The sequence below is a fragment of the Triturus cristatus genome, chromosome 7, assembly GCF_964204655.1.
Source record: "Triturus cristatus chromosome 7, aTriCri1.1, whole genome shotgun sequence".
Lineage (NCBI taxonomy): Eukaryota > Metazoa > Chordata > Amphibia > Caudata > Salamandridae > Triturus > Triturus cristatus.
In genome coordinates, this window is record NC_140590.1 from 1723171491 (window position 1) to 1723195119 (window position 23629).

General features: G+C 45.5%; 1 protein-coding gene across 4 annotated transcripts in view; it reads right to left on the reverse strand.

Moving 5' to 3' along the window:
• Positions 1 to 23629, reverse strand: part of LOC146812898 (ovostatin-like) — a 388701-nt gene that overhangs the window by 128690 nt on the left and 236382 nt on the right. For all 4 annotated transcript variants that reach the window (XM_085619969.1, XM_085619967.1, XM_085619968.1 and 1 more), the window contains exons 19-21: positions 8957 to 9188; positions 8730 to 8850; positions 648 to 757 (exon numbers count right to left, since the gene is read on the reverse strand). In XM_085619969.1, the coding sequence (XP_085476095.1) occupies positions 648 to 757; positions 8730 to 8850; positions 8957 to 9188 (463 nt within the window). The remainder of the gene's footprint in view (positions 1 to 647; positions 758 to 8729; positions 8851 to 8956; positions 9189 to 23629) is intronic.

A 23629-nucleotide genomic window follows, 5' to 3' on the forward strand; every position in this document is an offset into this window, starting at 1 on the left:
TTAACCTTCTGTCCCATTTCTTAAATACACCTAGCCTGGCAGTGGAGTGGCCACCTCACTCCAGGACCCTCTTTCCACCTTAACTTCTCACATGCAAATCATTGTTTTTTAGATAGGTTTGTTTAATGAGTTTAATGGAAACAAAGACTAGGCCACCCAAAATGCATTAGGGTATTTCACAAAAGTTTAGCACAGGAAACAGTGTCCATAATGACCTGGAGGGAGGTAGTCACACTATTTGTCAGCCACCTACACCGTTGCAACCAAGCACACCCACCTATCACAAGGCGGACACAATAACAACCCACACACAGCCCTTCTACACAGAATGTGGTGTGTCAGGGGCTCCATCTTGGAATCAAGAGGGAAGCTGTTTGTGGATAGCTCCTACAGTGGCCATAAGAACAGAGCAATACCAGGTACTTTTTTTTTTAAGACCCAGGGAGATTTAAGTGACTTACCCTGAATCACAGGCTACTGAGGTGAAACAGAGGTTCAAACTTACTTCCCCATGTTTCATAGTCGGAAGCTTTAGCCACTAGGCCACATCTCCTCCCTGAGGGCTATACTTTTAATACTGGTGCATGAGTGACCTAGAAGCCCTGTCCACTTAAAGCCCCAGGTCCCCATGTGGGCTCAGTCCTTACAGAAACAACGATTGGTTTGATCACGGTGTCTTTAAACTGGATGTCGCTGGCCGCCCCGCTGCAAGCGCTGTCGGGTTTGGTCTCCGCAGTCACCGATATATTGATGGTGCCTAAAAAGAGCCATAAACAGTTTTTAGTGGGGGGACATAAAGAAGCAGACGACAATGAAGCTAAAAAAGGAAAACAAAACAACAGGCCACTCAATTCAACCAGAAGCCCAGAGGTCTCCAATGAACCCATATTGCCACTACCCCACTCCAAAGAGTAGATTACAATCGCTTTTTTTGCTGTTTTATATAGGGCGAACTCGACCCGAAGGTACTGGAGTGTTTTCCATGAGCACCAGTTACATTACACTTTGACATTCCATATGACTGGGCCAGGTTCGTGCCACATAAATCTCTTTACCCTGGTTTAAACTCCGACGGTCAACTTGATATCGCTACAAAGTTCACCATCAAACTCCACTGCTCTGTTTCGCATTCCGTCTAAGATGTGGCGTATCATGATGGGCTGCGCAGCGCAGACGTGCACCTTTTTTTAGGAGCCTGTAGTGTGTAACGCGAATTCATTGAATCAGATATTTCTCCAATTTATTGTAAAATTTTAGGAAGAAGAGCTCAGAAACTGAAAGGGGCAAACCCTCAGCTGCAGTTTGTCCATAGGGGCTAAGGGGCCACACACCTCACTTTTTGCCCGAAAAGAAGAGTGTCTGTCAGGCTTTGCAAAGGTCAGCCTGACAAACTATTTATTTTCAGGCCAGGCAGCCAGGAGCTAGACATGCACTAAATGAGCAGGACACTGGTTGCCTGAGCTGAACTTTGCGGCGGTGAACTTGTCACCGCTCTTGTGGGCGTGACATCTTCAGCCTGGCAAATCACCTCAAAGCTCTCCCCTGGTGATGAGGGGAAGCATCACTCATTGCTTCAGACCTGGAAGCTACAGTTCTAAACCCTGTAGTGACCAGGGCTGAGAATTAACACTCACACCTCGTCACAGAGTGGGGTGGGTTCAGTAAATCTTACTGACGCCATCGCACTCTTAGATGAGTAGGGACTGCTGCCTTCCTTAACAATGAGGGAAAGCAGCAGTTCCAACACTCCTGGGACCTCTGTTGCAGAGCTGCGCAGGCAAGTGTGATTTAAAAAAAAAAATAAGTTTGACGCATGCGTGTATGCATGAATATATGGGAGTGAGTGTTGTAAATGGACGTGCGTGTGTGTGTGAATGCACGGGATTGAGTCAGTGTTAATGTGCGCATTTGTGTCCTATCCATCACTCTCCCTTCTATAAGTACCGGCCACTACTGCAAACTCTGCTCGCGTTTTGTAGTAGTAAAGTCTGAAAATGAAGCTCTAACACAGAGAAATATCTGGTTAAATCATTTCACTTTACAGACTGTAGATGTGCTAGCAATTGACTTGTAGGTTGACTAGGGTGTAAGCCATGGTCAAGCAGCAACCACAATCCGAGCCAGGGAAGACACAAGTAAACCCTAAATTAATCGGTGCTCATCCTCTGGTAGCATGGCACAGAGCAGTCAGGCTTAACGTAGAGGCAATGTGTAGAGTAATTGTGCAACACTTCAAACAGTAAAGCAGTGAAAACACCACACAAAAAGATTCCACATCAGGTTAGAAAAATAGATCTGGATTTAATAAATATATCAAGACCAAACAACATAAATCCAGTAAAACTGGAAATATTGAATTTCAAAGTTTTAAGTAACAATAGCACCAAGAAGCACAAAGTGCTATTGGGGTTATCTGGTCGCGTGGGACCGGGATGAATTTCAGACCGACCACAATGGATACCGGGCCAGCTACAGGTACCCAGTTAGGCATGCTGAATCAATGTTAAATCCTGGTTGCGGAGCGCTGCGTGGATACCCATCGAGGATTCATTGCGCAGCAAAGGCAACGCATTGGTTCCAAGATGCAGCAAGGCTGCAGTGTGAGTTCCTGTAGCATCGATGTCGAGGAACTAGCATTGGGGCTTGCGATGTGAAGACCAGTGTCGAAGATGTGTTGCGCAATGGAGACAATGTGTTGGTTCCGATGAGCGGTGAAGCGCCAATGCAGAGTTTCGTCATTGTCTTCGAGGCTGTCATTAACGGTTGATGCGAGGAGGTTACACTGGGAAAAGTGTTGTTCAGTGGCGGTTCCGAAGACGATGCATTGAACCCAAGATGCGGGTTATAGCAGCGATGTGAGTCGGTTGTGGTGGGTCCAATTCCACAACCACACCAATGCATTGGTTCTGCTCGAGGATGCATCACTTAACCAAGGCGATGCATTGGTTCTGCTTACGAATGCATCGCACAGCAGAGGATGCATCAGTTCCACAGAGAAAAAAACCTTAGGCCCACTTCCAAGAGTCCAGGACTGGGGTGGCACCACTTGGCAGGGTAGATTCATAGATGGCAGAATCCCTGAGACTTCAGATCAGGAGACCAGCCAACTATCCCCTGGAGTCGCTCTGGGTTCAAATGATGCAGGTCCAGTCCTTCTCACCCAGGCAGAGGGCAACAGGCAGCAGGTCAGAACATCAAAGCAGGAGTCCAGCAGAGTGGTAGTCCTTCAGCAGCACAGCAGCATTTCTTCCTGCAGAGTATCCACAGTTCCGAAATGTACTGTAGTGGTGGTGTCTGAGGTCCAGTACTTATACCCAATGATGCCTTGAAGTGGAGGAGACTTCAAAGAAAGGCCTTTGTAGTGCACAGAGGCCCTGCCTTTCCTGCCCTGGATACAGACTCACTACAGAAGGGTATACAGCCCTTTGTATGTAGGCAAGAAACAGCCTATTCAGGTGTAGGTGAGTCTATGCGCAGCTCCTCCCTCCCATCCTTCCAGGACGGCCCATCAAGTCATACCTCAGCTCCCATTGTGTATGGCTATTGATGGAGCAGGGGTTTTGTAAAAATAAAACCTGCTCAAAATGAACCCTCAGTAACATTTATTGACAGTGTGCGGTGAAAAATAATGTGGTAAAGGGGACTAACGCGAAGGAAAATGCTATTGTGCAAGCGCATATTGAAGCACTGGACTAGGCCGCAAATGCTTTTGGACAAAATGAAAATAAAAAATACTAATTCTGCTTTTGTGCACGTTATTAACGTTTGCTAGGAAAATAATATTTAACATGGATTGCGCATGGATAGATGCAGCATTGGGTTGGTGCGTAGTGAAAAGCATTACAAGTGAATAAAAATGCCTGTGTTTGTTTTCCATAGAAGCACGGTTTTCTGCTCTGCATGAAGTTATGGGGTTAATGGAATAAAAGAATAAACGCTTGAAAAATAAAAATTCGAAAGCAAAGGGGAAGGTGGATCCGGAGTTCCTGCCAAGAAGTTTGCATGAAAAGGCGATTTGATTGATCAAGCGGAGGAAACGCTTCCTCTGGAACGGCACGAGCGGCACAAATGTTATACAAAGTTTGCTACATAACTGGTATGAAGGAAGAGAACATTTTGATAGTGGCTTGAATTATATTTCCCGGGATGGAAGCTGACGTGATGAATAAATAAAACAATGGGACATTTAGTGAGACGGACAAGCCGAGAGTGGTGTGACGATACACCCCCTTCCTTAACCAATCAAGTATAGAATAACCCTTTGTTTAGATACAAGTGTGGGTTGGACATTTGGGGTTAGGGTATAATTGAGGTGTCTGGTGGGAGGGGTGTGTGTGGAGGTGTTCAGACTGTTTGGCAGACTGTTTGGGAGATCGTCGTTGTCGTCGGTTTGCTGTCCTGTTCCTGTCTACTGATCCTGACTTAATTCTACTTGAGGGGCCTTGCTGCTCTCGTGGCCAGAAAGTAGATTTCCTATTCCTATTTTGGGTTAGTATAGACTGAAAATCTGAATTTGCATAATCATTTGCAAATGTATTTTGTCTCTGAAACTTTTGTCTCTTCGCCTTTCCAGTCCTTTATGTATTGTCTTTGATATGAATTAGAAATTTTCTCTTCTAATATTGTTTGCCTTGTGAAGATTAACAATTTGTGCTGTATGTTGGTACTGATGAGCATTATTTCACATTATTTTGATAAACATTATAAATATAAAAATTAGTCTGTCTATTATTAGAGGTGTTTATTTAGTTCATGAGAATTTCCAAACCAAGTATTAGTTTACCAAACCCTGTCAACTATAAAAAGATTGCATCGCCATATTTGGTCTACTAGAATGAAGTTACACATTGGAGATTGGTAAGTTTAGTATAATTTTGGAAAATTCACTAACCCAGCTTGAAGGGACTTTGTGGGTAATTAATTGGGCCTTGTCTGCAGAAATGTATTAGTCCTAGATCACTAGATCAGTTTCTAGAAGGAATACACAAAGCCCAGCTTCACCCACCCCCAGACATGTGATCAAAAACAGGCAGCAGGCACCAAAGGGCTAAGAAAGAAAATGCCAACTTTATAAAATTGGCAAAACTTAAAAGTACACTTCTTGCCTTTTAAATACATTGCACCCTTCCCTGTGGGTTCCCCAGAGTCTACCTAAATATATATACCCTAAGGTAGACTCTGGGGAACCCACAGGGCACGTTGCAATGTATTTAAAAGGCAAGACGATTACTCCACTCCACTCCATGTAAAAAATGAGGATGTATTATGTAGGCAACTGGAGAATGATATGGGTAGGCTACACTCTAAACAATGGGCCTGAGGTCTAACCCACAGAGCAGGGCATACATTAGAACTTTTGTTCTCCAATTTCGAGATCGTTAACATTTTGGATGTTGCTCCACTTACATGATCAGATCTTTTTTTGATCGCTTTTTAGGCTACATCCCCTGGTGACAAAGCAAATCCGGCAGATGCTCCCTTAAGGCTTAAGAAATCTTGGAGGAGTATCACAGAGCAAACATTTGCTAACCATTTAATTTTTCCACCAAAAGATACTACTTTGCCCCTTTCTAATCAGATTGAATTATTTAATGCTACTATTTTAAACCTCTCTTTGGATGAATGTGCTCTGCTGGAAGCAAATCTAATCTATTAGGAATTCCCCCTCAGACAAAAGGTATTCAGCTGAATTGAGAGTAATAAAAAATGCCCATATTTACAAGGCCATCTAAAGTCACCCTGCAAGACTGCTCATGGCCTTGTCAATATGTTTCCCTTTCACGCTTGACTCTGTGTGACAGGGGTGTTCCATGGGGGTTGCTGTGGGTGTTCCCATGCAACATCCATGGAACTTGATGCATTCCCAGATCTACATTTTGAAAACCTGGGAATGCGTCAGAATCCTACACCTCCCCAGGCGTGGCATAAGGAGGCGCAACTAGGAGAACTACTTTTATTTCTCTTTGTTTTTTCCTCTTTCTATGCGTGCTGCATTCTGCAGCATACATACAAAGAGGAAAATGCATTTAATGATTGTTATTGTGCAGGAAGGTGCTCCTTCCTGCACAAAAACAATCATCCCCTCAGCACAGAAACCCTTACCAAATGATGCAAAGGTGTCTGTGCTGGACCACGCCAGCACAGGCGAGAAGGACAAGAATGCACCTTATCTTGTAGATACAGCGCACTCCTGACCTTTTATTTTGATGTACGGCAGCGCAGCAGGAAGGCTTCCTGCACTGCCATGCATCCAAATAGTTTAAGTAAGTCCCAAACTTTTTACTAGAGTTAGCGCATGAACTACAGGCAGCTCAGCTCGAAAACAGCGAGCGGTGTCTCCCCTCTATTTTCGTTCCCTGCAGCTCAAGCAGTAACTCAGAGAAATTCAGAGTGAAATGTGTATGCTTTACACACTGCAAATGTACAAGGAAAACAAAACCACTCAGCTCTGCGCCAATGCAACCAAGAGCCAGGTTAACATCGCTGAAAAACAGGTCAAACCTAGGATTGCAGTCATTAGACGTCAGATGCCTTTTTTATGCATTTCTTGCCAATAGCCTTACTACCAGTGGATTTGCCTACAGATCACAACCTCTTCAGACTGCAAGGCAGGAGCCATTTTGAGATTCTTCCTGGCTGTGCACGTTTACTCCTACCCTGCCACCCTCATTGGAACACAGAGCGGCACTGCCAGGACCAGAGTCCGCCCACCCGGGCGCACTGCACAGACCTTGCCTGATCAGCAGCTGCACCCCAAGACTGCACATGCCGATAGCCCTATATTTCAGAGGAGAATCTCCTTGCAACACCCTATGGGGACTCGGGGTTGTTTTCTGTACTCTGACTCAAGAGTGCATGAATGACCCATATCGCTGATCCGCGCGCTCCTCTTTAAGAATTCAATATATATGGGAGAGACCACCTCTTTTCAGACATTAGAAGCACAAGGGGCTGATGGGAGCTCCCCATGGGGACTCCCCATTTATCCCACATGGCACCAATTCCTATTGCGTTCACTTTGCAGCTCCCCTGGCCAGCCATTACCGGGGTACGGACAACGTAAAGCGAAAGCAATGCCCCACAACTGCAAATGAAAAACTTGTTCAACAGTCATGACTGGTCAGCAGCAGAGGGTAAGAGGAAGATACATTTTTAGGGAACTTTTAATCTGTGACAAACAATATGGTTGAAAATGATGCATGGGCAATTTTCTAGACTCCTACTTTTTTTTAATTTAGTTTTCTGTTATAGCGGGCACAAATCTCCATCACAGCGACATCCGCTTACCTTATCGGGCCCAGACTAAACTGCAAAGAGGGTAGCCAGGTTAAAAATTCATCCAGCCATAAAATATTGTGCGTGGAAAGAAGGGTGCCAGATGGCCACTCCCTGGAACTCTGTATGAACTGGAGCTAGAGGGAGCTGTTCCATGTTCTCAAGAACACCCGTTCTTCCCAACAGGAAGGCCCCTGAGCCACCAGGAGAAGAGGCACTAACACTTCGTACCAAGGATGTGGCTTAACTGCCAGAGCTGCCGACTACGGAGCTGGGATACTAGGGGGCATATTTACAAGGAGCTAGAGCTGCAGCAGAGTCATTTTTTTGACGCAGCTATGCCGCAATCAGTGCTCCACACCGCTCCATATTTACAAGCTGACACATTGGGCCCAATGTGTCCGTTTGCAGAGGCCTCCACCACATTATATCTGCGCCAGGTATAATGTATGCGGGTAGGCGTTCCCACGTTAAAAGCAACATAGAACTGACACAGTGAAATTCACAACTTTTCATTGCGTCAAAATCCCTACGCCTTCTCAAACCAGGCGTAAGGTTTGACGCAGGGCCATTAGCATGGGATTCGCTCCTGTGTTCTGATGCACTGCTGGAGCTGTGTCAGTCTTACGACCAACTCCAATAATGCGTAAATGTATATGTACGCAAATCACCCCTAGGGGTATTTCAGCGCTGTACTCATACCACTGTAGGAACCCTTCCTGGTTTTCCGTGTGAAGTGTCCACTCCTGGGCACCCCCATGGTGAAGCCAGGCATCCCAGCGCTGTTGGGGCCATTGTGGAGATTAAGCAAGCTATTGCCCAGAGTTGCAGCGTGGGACCCATGATTAGAATAGGCACTGAGGCGAGAATATCAGGTCCGAGGAATTTATAGCCCGAGACCCTGCCGCGGCGGGAATCGAACCCTGGTCCCGGACCAGTGCTCTGCCGCTCTTAACCATTGAGCCACACTTCTCCATGTGTCACTTTAGCATCAAAGGTGCGTCAGAATTTAGGACTCATCCATGAATCCTTGCACCATGGAGCACTGTATCGTGTCAGTACTTGTAAATATGCCCTCAGGTTCGAGTCTCGGCGTCGGCTCAGCATCCTGTGACTCTGGGCAAATAATTTCCCTGTGCTTACCAAAAAACGAGTGTGTCCTTGAGTAATGTAACTGGTGCTCATGTAAAGCACTCCAATACCTTGTCGGGTCCGCGCTGTATAAAACTGCAAAAAATCATAATAAATCATTTTCTGCTCCTGCAGCCTGAGCCCTGCAATGCCGTGTGGGCCACTGTGTCACACGTGCCCTCGGCGCAAGAAGTCGCCGGGGGCCCATCTTTCGCCCGCAAGCCCTCTGGATTCCTAACAGCGAGGCAACCCTCCATCTAAAGCAGAAGGAGACGACCAGCTTGGTGACCTGGGGCAGAGAGGGCAAAAGGGTAGAAACCTACCAAGGGTCAGAGGGCTGACGGATAAGGTAACTGTGAGCCTCTCGTTTTGACAGATACACTCTTTGCCGGCACTGATGAGTTGTGCTGTGTAATCTTTGGAAGGTGCCAGCGTCAGCGCGACCTAAGAGATGGGGATTAAAAAGAACAGCCCCTCGAGGTTTAGCTTGTAAAATGCTCTGAGGGAGGAATCCTTTCCTGCCTTGCACAGCCTGCCGGGAGAAACTTACATGTGCACATTTCGTCTGGTAGTTAAAGGCCGTGGCCTTGAGAATAGCGTCTTCTCCTCGGATCAAGGTGGCGCCCATGGTGAGGTCAACGAAGAAGTCCTGGAACACGGTAAAACTCTTGGGCTCGTCCAGGGCGCCGAATCCGCTGGAGTCCGAGTTGCAGGGCACATCGGCCACCCACTGTGTGATGCTGTCAGGCACTTTTCTCGACAGGTCCGCTCTACCAGCAGGGCTAATGCAAAGGATAAAACAAAGAGAACTGATGAAGGGGGGTTCAATACTCCAACTTCTACACACTCAAAACTCCACTTGCATAATAAAACCAAAAAAAACCGTAAATATTCTGAAAGATTGAGCTTTAAACAGCAATCCGAGCTGCAAGGTATCAGCAGTTAGGCAAGAAACACTCCCCCCCCCCCAAACAAACATCTACCACATGCAAAATCAGGGGCGCCCCGAAAACACACACCCCATGGACAGCATCACTGCCTACTATCATCAAAACTTCCACAAAAAAAACAGAACTGCTGAAAATAAAGGCTCGCAGTGCGCAACTGGCACCCCTAGATACGATAATGGGGCCCTGAATGAAAATACGCAAATTCGCAATAAACAAGCATTGGCAAAGCCAACAGACTGGCTGTGCAAAGCTGGTGTGATGGTCATCTTATTGCAGGCATTTGCTATAGAAATTAAAAGAAGGACAAAATGTAAGACTCTTGCGGCCGCCTTTAAAATCTGGGCTGCACTGAAAAAAAAGACTGGTTTGGGGAGGATTAATTACTACACCCAGCTTCATAAAAACCCAATGCTTCCTGAAATCTTTTCGGATGAGATCATGACAGACTGGTCAGAAAGGGGGGTTCGGAAGCTCGGGGATTTAATACAGAACGATGGCTTCCGCCAGTTTGGGGCTATTCAGTCGGAGTTTGGAGTGGATAGATGTAATTTTTTCAAATTTTTACAGTTGCACAGTTTTTTTGTAAGAAGGTGGGGGGGCTTAATGGATTTAACAGAATCAAAGCGGTACAAAAGGGGGTGGTGATGGACGGAGCATCAGAACCAATCAAACACTCACACCCAGTCAACAGATCTGGGTTTGATCCATCACCGTTCTTTAGCCCACTCTGCCACCCCAGTTCAGACATTGCCATATGCAAATCAGTCTGACCCTCTGCCTCATGGGAACAGTCCAGCCCGAACCGACAAGCCATGCCTTCCCTGGACCGGAAACAAGCTTCCTAGGACCGGTTTCTGGCATTTCAGCCGTCTTCAGCCAGGCTTGCTTGAATCCAGTGGCAAAGTGAGCAAGGGACTCACGTCTGAGCATACCCTGCCAACTTATGGCGAACAAAGCGGTACAAAAGGGGGTGGTGATGGACGGAGCATCAGAACCAATCAAACACTCACACCCAGTCAACAGATCTGGGTTTGATCCATCACCGTTCTTTAGCCCACTCTGCCACCCCAGTTCAGACATGGCCATATGCAAATCAGTCTGACCCTGTGCCTCATGGGAACAGTCCAGCCCGAACCGACAAGCCATGCCTTCCCTGGACCGGAAACAAGCTTCCTAGGACCGGTTTCTGGCATTTCAGCCGTCTTCAGCCAGGCTTGCTTGAATCCAGTGGCAAAGTGAGCAAGGGACTCACGTCTGAGCATACCCTGCCAACTTATGGCGAACAAAGCTGTACAAAAGGGGGTGGTGATGGATGGAGCATCAGAACCAATCAAACACTCACACCCAGTCAACAGATCTGGGTTTGATCCATCACCGTTCTTTAGCCCACTCTGCCACCCCAGTTCAGACATGGCCATATGCAAATCAGTCTGACCCTGTGCCTCATGGGAACAGTCCAGCCCGAACCGACAAGCCATGCCTTCCCTGGACCGGAAACAAGCTTCCTAGGACCGGTTTCTGGCATTTCAGCCGTCTTCAGCCAGGCTTGCTTGAATCCAGTGGCAAAGTGAGCAAGGGACTCACGTCTGAGCATACCCTGCCAACAAGCTTCCTAGGACCGGTTTCTGGCATTTCAGCCATCTTCAGCCAGGCTTGCTTGAATCCAGTGGCAAAGTGAGCAAGGGACTCACGTCTGAGCATACTCTGCCAACTTATGGCGAACAAAGCGGTACAAAAGGGGGTGGTGATGGACGGAGCATCAGAACCAATCAAACACTCACACCCAGTCAACAGATTTGGGTTTGATCCATCACCGTTCTTTAGCCCACTCTGCCACCCCAGTTCAGACATGACCATATGCAAATCAGTCTGACCCTGTGCCTCATGGGAACAGTCCAGCCCGAACCGACAAGCCATGCCTTCCCTGGACCGGAAACAAGCTTCCTAGGACCGGTTTCTGGCATTTCAGCCGTCTTCAGCCAGGCTTGCTTGAATCCAGTGGCAAAGTGAGCAAGGGACTCACGTCTGAGCATACCCTGCCAACTTATGGCGAACAAAGCGGTACCAAAGGGGGTGGTGATGGACGGAGCATCAGAACCAATCAAACACTCACACCCAGTCAACAGATCTGGGTTTGATCCATCACCGTTCTTTAGCCCACTCTGCCACCCCAGTTCAGACATGGCCATATGCAAATCAGTCTGACCCTGTGCCTCATGGGAACAGTCCAGCCCGAACCGACAAGCCATGACTTCCCTGGACCGGAAACAAGCTTCCTAGGACCGGTTTCTGGCATTTCAGCCGTCTTCAGCCAGGCTTGCTTGAATCCAGTGGCAAAGTGAGCAAGGGACTCACGTCTGAGCATACCCTGCCAACTTATGGCGAACAAAGCGGTACAAAAGGGGGTGGTGATGGACGGAGCATCAGAACCAATCAAACACTCACACCCAGTCAACAGATCTGGGTTTGATCCATCACCGTTCTTTAGCCCACTCTGCCACCCCAGTCCAGACATGGCCATATGCAAATCAGTCTGACCCTGTGCCTCATGGGAACAGTCCAGCCCGAACCGACAAGCCATGCCTTCCCTGGACCGGAAACAAGCTTCCTAGGACCGGTTTCTGGCATTTCAGCCGTCTTCAGCCAGGGAAGACATGGCTTGGCAGTTCGGGCTGGACTGTTCCCATGAGGCACAGGGTCAAGACTGATTTGCATATGGCCATGTCTAAACTGGGGTGGTGTAGTGGGCAAAAGAACGATGGATTTAACCCAGATCTCTTGACTGGGGGAGAATGTCTGCATTGTCAGCATTCCGTCCATCATTTGTTTGTTTGTTTTAACAGAATCAAAGCAATATATATTATCAGAGGCAGCACGAAGGGTGTTATTAGACTATTGTATGCCGAATTAGTTGTACTGAAGCAAGATGATCTGGCTCAACATGCTGGGAAATGGTTGGAACGGGTGGGTGTCGAACCAGAGAGGTTTTTTGATTCTCTAGAATTAGGCCAGACGGTTCTCTGCTCGGCCGGGATTCAAGCGCAGCATTCTAAGACTATCTTTGCACTTTACTATACCCCGGCGAGAATGGCACAGTGGGGCGGGTCAGCAGGGACTACCTGCCCGCTGTGTGGTGCACCGGCTGCGGACCTTGTACATATGTTCGTATCCTGCTCAAGCCTTGAACATCTGTTAGAATCTATCATGACATTCTTAGATGTGTCATTAGGGCTGAAAGTTACACTAACTCCTGCTCTGATTCTGCTCGGAGTTAGCAGTAGCGAACTACAAGACCCGGCTTATCAATTTATTTTTCTGGCCATGGCTGTTGTGCGGATAAGTATTGCTTCCGCCTGGCTTGACCCGTTTACACCCTACGTTTCAGCAGTGGTTTTTGCGATTACTCTCATTGTTTATTATGGAAAGAGCTATCTATGAGAGGAAGGGTAAAAAGGCGAGACTGTAGGGACGGCACATCTGGGCTTCTCTAGCAAGGTGGAAGGACCCATAGGAAACTAAATAACGCAGGCCTATAAGTTGAGTTGGACTGGAGGAAAAACCCAGAGGGATTCTAGCCCAATCGCTTTAAAACTCTGGTAGTCGCTGTATGTACGTTATATTGCAGTGCCTGGTTTAAACTTAACTCCCGGATTATATTGTGGTGGGGAAGTATTATTGTATAGTATTGTATGTGTTTTTATTCGATTGGTTATGGGAGCTGGAGGACTGAAGGCCTATTTCCTGTATGATGCTTGGACCACTAAGAAATTTGGATGTAACCTCACTGTATAAATATGCTTTATGAGTTTGTGCTGATCTTCAAAAAATTAAAAAACGGAATAAAAAGATTTAAAAAAAAAAAGAAAAAGAAATTAAAAGAAGAAAAATAATTCAGAAAACATGCTGCTGTCTGTGCTTGGCACCTACTCTAGTGCAGGTGCTGCGAGGACCCTGCAACAAGCACTTAGGCAAACTGATTGCCACCCGCAGACCTTAGTTTGATGGCTTGTCCAATTCCAACACCTCATAGGTGCACGTGAGAATAACGTCATGAAAGGAGCACAAGGCAGCTCCTATGCAGGGATATTCAAAACCCCAGTCATTGGTACATGTTGTTATTAGGCACCTCTAATGCATATTTTGCCCCATAGAGTATTTACTTCCAGTCTGTATTTTCCTCTTTTCCATTTGGAAACTGGCACCAGGAGGAGCTGTACAATGTCACTAAATGAGGCTTGTGGCCTCGCTGGAAGTGACATGCTTGGACCGGTGACGACAGATCCTTCTATCTGTGTTTCCACAGTCACCGGACCGGAGATGCTGAAAACCGGTCTCAGTTTTTGTGAATGATTTTTAATTTTTTTCTTCAAATTTTGAAGCATGCTATTGCCCAATTCTCAAGCTTTGAGCCCTGTGTCACATGTCACTGCTTATGATGGTTACAGATCCTCATGCTTGTGTGTCCATAGCAGGATGATGATCCCTGCCAAGCTTAAGCACCCTGGCGTCCTCCTTGACAGAGACTACAATGTTTGTGGCCTCACCGACAGGAAAATCAAAATTGCTCTCGAAGTCAAGGACTTGTCCCAGAACTAGGTTTCCTTCCTCTTAGAGGAAACAAAAACATAAATAGAACACCGCTCTTCTTGGCATCATGGTGAGACACGCGAGAGGGAAAAGGATCCCTCATCGTCCTTGTCAGAACCAGTGCCTATATTAAAGCGTAAGCAGAGCTTCCTTAGAGTTCTGCCTCTGAAATTGAGCCTTCGAGAAAGTGGAGCTAGCTATCTTCTTGGTCCCTTTATATAGGATGTCCAATTCGGCCTCCAATGAGTCTATCGCAAGGGCACCTCTGCCTTCATGTGGTGCCATTTTAACTTTGGCATCTTTGGTCTTGACCTTAACGCTGGTACTGGCACCGTCAACCTTTACCACGCCTTCCACAAGCCTAAAGACACTTAAAAAATGAGTCGAAATTCAATGCCTTTGGCACCAGTGTCGTTCGCGACCTTTCCTTGTAAAAATGTAGAAAATACAGTTAGCAGCTAGGGAGAAGACAAAGCAATTTTGATTGTCTGTCAGGTTATCATAGCCTATATACAGTTTCCAAAGATATCGTTCTATTGGGTGTAGATTTTCTATTATTAACTCCAAAGGAGAGATATTTTTGTAAATGATATTTAGAACACAATATTAATAGATGATTTATAAGCAATGGTAATGTGATACCATACTGTGATTGCTTCAGGCCTCTTCCAGTGGATCCTCATCAATAGTCCTAAGCATTGATAAGTCTTACCCAAGCGCAAGTGTCCCAGAGTACTTTTAATAATATGCCTATATATGTATATATATATATATATATATATATATATATATATATACCCAGTAGTTAATATATCTATATATCTATATACATATCTATATATATATATCTATATATATCTACAGGTGTTAAATCCAACACCTTCTACCCACTGCTGAACACCTTTTTCATTGAAACAGCATGCGATGTAATGACAAGTGTTGGAACGGTTGCGTAGTAAAGGCTGTTTCCTAGATAGATAGATAGATAGATAGATAGATAGATAGATAGATAGATAGATAGATAGATAGATAGATAGATAGATAGATAGATAGATAGATAGATAGATAGATAGATATCCTATGGGCGGTGGTCAGTAGGTAGTTATAGTTAGGACCATGTTTCCATAGGAAAAGCTTTTTATGACTTGCCTAAATCTTTGGTGCCATTTGATTAATCTTCATGAAACTTTCCACAAAAAGTGTGCCGATAATTCGAGTTGTGCATGGAAAATTTCGGGGGGATCAGTCAAGCAGTGAGTGAGAAAATGGGGGGGGGTCAAAAAAACTGGTTTTCCCATGTACATTTCCGTAGAGAGTTTAGACACGCCTACAGATTGAACTGCTTGATGGAATTACACCAAATTTGGCAGTAAGGTATCTCTTGGTCCAGAAAGAATCCTTTTTATCTTTTGGTGTAATTCTGTTCAGTAGTTCTCAAGATATTAGCTGAAATCCAAATTTGTATATTTAGGGACACGTATCCCCTGCAGATCCTCCTTGGATTCGTGAATCCTCGCTCCAACAGGAATGCCATGATTGGCTGGCCGCAACCTGAGAGGAAAGTTGTGGCCACCATTTTGTTAATCAGGACTTGGTTCCCAGTGGAGAAAATAAAGTTAAAAAGTGATGGAAGGCGTTAAGGCAGAGGTACTCTGACACCATGGGACTAATGGAGTGGTCTGTGAGGGACCCCTTATGGGCAAGATATTGTCCAAACACCCTTTTTTAGCACACGAGGATCTGCAGATCTTTCCCAGATCCTCCTGGATTCTGGTAGATCCCAGACCCGGAACCCAATTAAAAATGAAACATACACTCACTCACTGATCTACACCCCTATTCACACACTCACACTCTCACACACCAACTTGGCCACCAACACAACCACTCACACACCCACTCACATACCCACACAAATACTCACACACCCACCCATACAATCACTCACACACCCACTCACACACCCCTTCACACACCCAGGTTGCAGGGACATTATAGTTAGGAAATAGCATTTTAAAAAACATAAAAATTCACTGAAAAAAACAAAGGTTGCAGGGACATTAAAGTTAGGAAATAAAATTGAAGAAACCTTAGTAATTCCCTGAAAAAAATAAAGGTTATAGGGACATTATAGTTAGGTTCAGATTTTACACACACAAAACCATAGCAATTCAGCAGTTATAGTTATAGTTGTCTCAAGTAACTATAACTTGTGCCCTAAGGTAACTATAAATCACGCCCTTGCCATGAACTATTAATTACCCCACATATTACATCACTCATTACATCTTCTATTACATCAGGGATAATTTCACTGCAACATTTACAGTGAAATTGTTGATGAAAAAACTGTGCATGGTGGGCTGCAATTTATAGTTACCCTAGGGGATGATTCTGATTACTCTCAAACCTATTCGCCTTCTAGAAATGCACCTGAAACAGTCTGTTTCATCTCGCTTTCTCCTGGTCCAGTATAATTTCTCAGATTGTTGGGAGATTCTGATTCTACTCCTCTTCCACCACCAGCCAGGCAAACACCTCCTCCAAGATTCTCCTAGAAGAAGTCATCATACTTGCTCAAGATCTAGGCCTAGATGTAGAAGAGCATCTAGAGCAAGGTTTTCCTCTTCTCACTTAAGAAGATCAGACAGAAGATCGGCAAGTGTTTACTCTCATCGTAGGAGACATTCGCCTTTCGGACAACCAACTCACGGTCTTCTATAAGGAATTACTATCCAACCCTAGCAACAAGAGTCTCTCTAGTCGAGGATCTCTCCACATTTAATGATATACTATTTATAGTGGTGGATAATTGATTATCACAATGTCCACCACCACCGACTTCAGTCTTTTGTGAGATTCTACATCAAAAGACCTCTTGAAGACCTTTACAAGTTTAGGTCCAGGTCCTCTGGAGCCTGCTAAGCAGTTATTCCTGATGGCAGCATCTAGAAGGCCTGTTCCTTTTAGGCTTTTAAGTACGAACCACTGGATCCAGACCCTCTTTTACTAAGACAAGACCCTACTCCAGATTCTTTGATTGTAGCTGCAGCTACAAAATCTCACATGATTGCTCCTACTTCTACCATTCCACCACATAAAAAGAGCAAAATGATGGGCTCCATGGCTTGAAAAATGTGACGGACATCTGCAACCATAAGGAAGGCGGCAAGTGCAGCAGCTCACTTGGGAAGGTATGATCATTCACGTTGGGATTCTCTCCAAAGTGGTCTGAAAAACTGCCCAAGGAAGACAGGCAGGACTCCCAAGAAGCCCTTAATGAGGTAATGCTAGAATAAAATGAAATCACTGGGGCAGTAGCCGATACTTCTGATCTAGCAGCACATGGGTACTGTCATGGCATTTCCACTACGTGCAGCTTCTGGCTTAGGTTGACTAGCCTGAAACCAGAAGCTCAGCAGCTACTTCCCTTGGAGGGTTCAAACTCCTCATTGTTTGCAGCAACAACAGCAATAACCAAGGCAAGCATACTCTCATAGAAAGTCTTTCAGAGGGAGGGGAGGCCAGCAATAATAACAGTCTACATCTGCAGGAAACCCCCCGCAACGAAATGACTTCCCTCTTCCTCCTTCTTTGTCTACTCAGGTAAGAGGAAGCATAAGCAATTATTTTAAAGAGTGTCTGAAAATAACCAAAGATAAATGGGTCTTAAATATTGTTCAGAATACATATATAATAATAATAATCATTTATAAAGCGCCAGGCTACACCGACTGGTGTGTCCCCGTGCTACAAAAACAACTACATGCAAGGTAGGGCAGGTAGGCGTAGCTCACATCTAGTAAAGCCAGGTTTTCAAGCCTCTTCGGAACACACTTTCAGATGTTTCTGCACGCAACAAAGGCAGTAGTGTGTTCCAATTTTTGACTGCCAAATAGCCAAATGAGCATGCACCCATCCTCGCCCTTTTCATTTTTGGAACTTTGAGCAGATGCGCTCCTGTCGATCTTAGAGGACGAGTAGGATTGTAAGGGGTCAGAAGATCGTGCAGGTAGCTGGGTCCTTTTCCCTGTAGACTCCGGTGACAGAAACACAAGGCTTTAAAAATATTTATTTTGCAAACGGTACACTGGCGTAACAAAACTCGAGGGGGCCTCCCTGCAAGACGCGTGGAGGGGCCCCCTCCGGGCTCAAACAGGAGCTTTGCTGCCCGAGTGCTGTGCTGAGGGGGCCCCCTGGAGCTTGGGGGCCCCCCACACTGTGGGGGCTGCGGGGGCCTGTGTTACGCCCCTGAAATGGTAGCTAGTGAAGGGTATCAAGGGCTTTTGTTGAGAAAGCTCTCTTGGGTAGATTAAGAACTAGGCGCGCTGCCGTATTCTGAATGCGTTGCCACCGCTGGAGGCTTCCTTTTGTTGCTCCTAAATAGAGGACATTTCCATAGTCCAGTTGCGATGTAACAAGAGTGTGGACTAGGGTTTTCCTGGCATTTTAAGGATACGAAAACATCTCCCTGCAACCTTCCTTGTTTGGGTCTGAAAGGATAGTTTCAAATCGAGCCACATTCCTAGATTTTTTACTTCTTCTTTAGGAGTGGGTACGGGCCCCAACCTCTGGGGCCACCAAGCCGAACACCAGATGGAGGGGAATTTCCCTATGACCATAACCTCAGTTTTACTGCCATTCAGTTTCAGGCAATTGTTTAACATCCATGAAGCTAGGTCTTTTAAGCAGGAGGAGAACTGGGTTGCTGGCTCGTTTAAGTTCTGGGCTAGGCCGACAACAAGCTGTGTGTCATCCGCATATGACACTATAGTGATCTTGTGTTTTTCCACAATATCTGCCAGGGGGCCGATCTATAGATTAAAAAGGGTTCGGCTAAGAATTGAGCCCTGTGGGACCCCTTGTTAGAGTGGCAAGATTTTTGATATATGAGGAAGCTGCGGTCCTGTAAAATAGAACTCATCCACTTTAATGCTTCTCCATCAAGCCCGCCTGACAGTAGTCACTGTAGGAGCAGTTTGTGGGATACCGTGTCAAAGGCTGCACTTAGGTCCAGTAGGACCAAGGCTGCCAACTGACCAGCATCCACGCGCCTACGCAGCAACTCTGTGGCGAAAAGAAGTGCTGTAGAATATGTGGCTCTAAAACCCAATTGCGTGGGGTGGAAAAGATTGTGCTGATTAATGTGGGCCACTAATTGCTTGTTCACCACCTTCTCTGCTTTTTTGGAGAAGTAGGGGAGTAATGAGATGGGATGGAGATTTTCCAAAAGCTCAGGGTTTTTTCTTCAGAGGCAGAACAATCGCTTGTTTCCAGTTCCTCTGGACCAACCCACATTGAAAGGATAGTTTCAGCAGTTGCTGTACGTAGGGTAGTATCACGTCTAACCCCTTCTTTATTCTGCTCGGCATTGCTGGATCAATTGGTGAGCCAGATTTAATACTTAGGCCCACCCCTTTCAGATCTGTCAATGAGGGGGTCAGAAATTCCAGGAGAGGGTTAATGCTTGGCTCAATAAGTCTCTCGGGCTGTGTGATAGGGAACGTTTCGGGCCTCATCAGGGAAGGAGTTGTATATTTTGGATACTCTGGATAGAAAGAAGTCAGCGATCCGATTGCACAGCCCAGGTGAGCTGGTAGGCGGAATCAGTGTTCTCTCTAGAGAGGCTATATCTTTGAGGGTAGCAAATAGTTCCGTAGAGGAGTTTTCTGGCATTTCTATTTTCTCCTTATAATAGGTGGTGCGCCTTTTTTTAATCAGAGAGTGATACTTTTTTTGTGCTAACTTATAAGCATCCTTATTATCTTTTTGAGAAATCTGTCCTCCATTTGCACTCAAGGCATTTGCAGCCTTGTTTAGCAATTCTGAGCTCTTCATTATACCACGGTGCTGATTTGCACAATCTCTGTGGGGTCTTAGTGGTCCACGTTGCAACTACATCCAGTGCTTCTGTGATTCACTTATCCACTGCTTAGTTGGCCATATAGATCTAATTTCCCACTAGTGGTAGATTTTGCTGTAAGGCGCGAGTGAAGCTCTCATTATTGAATCTGGTCCATTTTCTGCGAGGGAAAATGGGACCTATTCTCGGTGGGTGGGGATGTGTGGCTAGTGGGATATAGAAGGGTGGTCAGACCAAGGAATAGGGGTTCAACCACTAGCTCTTGATAGTTTGAGAAAATGGGGTCTAATACATGACCTGACTGGTATGTCGGGACCATGGATTTGAGTTCTAGCTGTAAGGTGGCTAATTCGATCTTAAAATGGGCAGGGTGGGTGGCCCCTGGTCCCAGCCGTACGGGGACGGGCGCAGACGGGCTTGTCTTTGGCGCGCCGGAGACATCCACTGCGCATCCAGCCCAGCATGCTACAATTATAGTGTCGGAAATCGAAGGCTTGCCCCTCACCTCACTGGAAGTGAGTGCTGCGCAGGGGGGGTAGGGGGTAGGAGGAGCTATGTCCCTCTGCTCAATCGGCACTAACTCCCGAGGCAGACCAAGGACATAACACGGAGACTGCCTGAAAACGACACAAATAAAAACAACAATATCGGAATAAAAAAGGACCCAATGTATCTTAAAAACCAGCTCTTCGCTCAATCAGCACAACTGAGGTAAGATATGCTGCTCACCGCACTGCTAGCTGTTTCTGTATTCTCTATATATCAAGCCCCCTCTTCGCTCAATATCACCAGCCCTAACATTGCTTTACTAGCTACAACGTTTGCTAAAGGAGGTCAACATATTGATGCAGAAAAATGCTGTAGAGGAAGTTCCAATTTGTCAAAACAGATTAAGAATTTGTTACTGGTACTTTCTGGTTCAGGAAAAAGGACCAAAAGAAGAGTTCAAACCCATTTTAGATTTAAAAATACCAAACAGATTTATACGAAGAGAAAATATAGGGATGCTTGCACTACATAAAATCAATCACCAACTACATCAAGGGGACTACATGTGTGCTATAGATCTTCCAGGTGCCTACTTCCATATACTGTTGGGAAAGAAACATCGACAATTTCTGCAGTTCATTGTAGGCTCCAAGCATCTCAAATACAGTATCCTAACATTTGGTATAAAGTCGGCTCCGAGGACTCTTTCGAAATGCATGGCTGTAATTGCAGCATATCTATGGAAACAATTGTTTTTGTCTACCCTTACCAGGGCGACTGTCTAATGAAGAGTCCATCCTCACTTCAGAAACCACTTGAAAACATTTCTAAATGTGTCTTGACCCTTTCTCAAATCTAGGTCAACAAGTCAATATAAGGATATCAGCGAGCTACCTGGTTAAAAAAAATGATCTGAGAGCTAATCTGGATCCAGAACCAACAAAAGTGTGTCCTTTTGTGGGGAGACTCATCTGTCCATCTGAAGTGTCTCAATCTATTGACAACTCATCATCCTACTGTAAAAAAGATATCATCTCTTCTAGGATCAATGGCATCTTGTATATTTCTAGTTCCTCATGCCACACTCCAACAACTGGGAACCGAAATTAACTTTGTTACAGTCTGCAATATAGTCTCCCACATGGTGGACCAAGTCAAGAATTTTTATGGTGGGGACTCCTTTTCATCAAGATCTCCCAGTTCAGACTCTCGTCACAGATGCCTCTCTCAAATGATGGGGTACTCACATGAACCATTTGCAAACTCAAAGTTTCTTGTAGGACAAAGAAACATCATAGCATATCAACCTCTTAGAATTGAGAGCGGTTTAACTACTGCTAAAGTAGTTTCTTACTGTGATAAAAATGAACTCCTTGTTGAATCAGACGGACAATACAAACACAATGTATTACCTGAAGAAAAAACTCCCGACCTCTCTCCTTCGAATCTCAGGCCATATGGAAATGGCTAATAGAAAGGAACCTTAGAATTACAGCAGTACACTTTTCAGGTGTTCAAAATGTGGAGGAAAACTCCCTCAGTCGTACTATTCAAGGCAACCATGACTGGGTCCTAAATGATGAAGTATTAGAGGACATTTTTCAAAAATGGGGTTTCCTTTCACCCACATAGACTTATTTGCAAGTGTAGAAAACAAAAAATGCCAAGATTCTTCTTGAATTTAACCAAGCAGGATTGAAAGAGAATGTCTTTTAATCGGCTATCAAGGACAGCTTTTTACACTTTTCTTCAGATCACACTTATTCTGGCAGTCTTGATAAAACTGTACAAATCCAAGACCAGAATGTTATTGATAGCACCAGAATGGGTTTCTCAATGGTGGTTCAGGGATCCTCTTCAACTCTCCATAACCCAAACAAGTGTGTGCCGTGCAGTCAGGACCTCCTATACAAGTTCGGAGGACAGATCCTTCACCCCAGTCTTCCATCACTACGGTTGACCACTTGGCTCCTGAATTCCTACAGTATGGTCATCTAACCCTACCACAAGACTGTTTGGACATCTTAAGAGAGTTCTTAAGAGAGTTCAAGCACCCTTCCACTACAAAATCCAATGCTTCTAAATATATTTTGGCTTTGGTGTATACAAAAGAACTTTGATCCATCTAATTGTCAAATAGAAGTGTTATTACCATACATACTCCATCTGGCAAGGTGTAATTTACAATACTTGTCTGTTAAGGTTCCCCTTGATGCTATAACTGCCTATAGGAAATCTCCTTCACTGACTCAGTGCACATTGTGACACAGGAACCAAGCTATACCTGACTGATCAGTCCTGACTAGGGTGCCAACCGGGTGCAAACCGTTCTGCATTGCTTGCATTTCCGTTCAGGGAGAACCTGGCTTGTCAGTTTGGGATGTTCTGTTCCCTTGGGAACAGGGTCAAGACTGATTTGCATATAGCTGGGTCCAAATTGAGGTGGCAGGGTGAGCAAAATAATAATGGACTGGGATGGGGCCCAAGTAATTACTGAAATTAATTCAAGCATAGCATCCATCCCCTTTTTGTATATTTTAGTGTGTCCATCCTCACCTCAGAAACCACTTCTACGGTCCTAGGAAGCTTGTTTCCGGTCCAGGGAAGACATGGCTTGGCAGTTAGGGCTGGACTGTTCACATGAGGCACAGGGTCAGACTGATTTGCATATGGCCATGTCTGAACTGTCTGATCTGGGGTGGCAGAGTGGGCTAAAGAACGGTGATGGATTAAACCCAGATCAGTTGACTGGGGGTGAGTGCTTGCAATGTTCAACACTCTGTCCATCATTTCCTTTGGTTTTGCTTTATTTTAGTGTGTCACCATCAAAGACATGATTCGCTATGTGGCAGGTATGCCGAGATGTGCACTGTGTCACTGGAACCAAGCTATACTTGGCTGATGAGCCCTAACCAGGGTGAAAGCATTACTGTGTTGCATGTGTTCCGGTTCAGGGAAGACCTGGTTTGGCAATTATGGTTGGACCGTTCCCACTGGAGCAGGGTAAAGACAGATTTGCATATAGCTGGGTCCAAACTGAGGTAGCATGGTGTACAAATTAACGACGCACTGGGAACGCATACCCGAGTTATTACCAGAGGCTGAGGTTAATTTAAGCATTCCATCCATCACCTTTTTGAATACTTTAGTGTGTTGACCGAAGTGTGACATATATGCCCAGACGTGGGTCCCGTACACACTGTGTCACTGGATCTAACCTATACCTGGCGGAAGATCCCTAGCCAGGGTGAACCCGGTCCTGGGTTGCTTGTGCTCTAGTTCACAGAGGACCTGGCATGGCAGCTCAGGCTGGACTGTTCCCACTGGAGTAGGA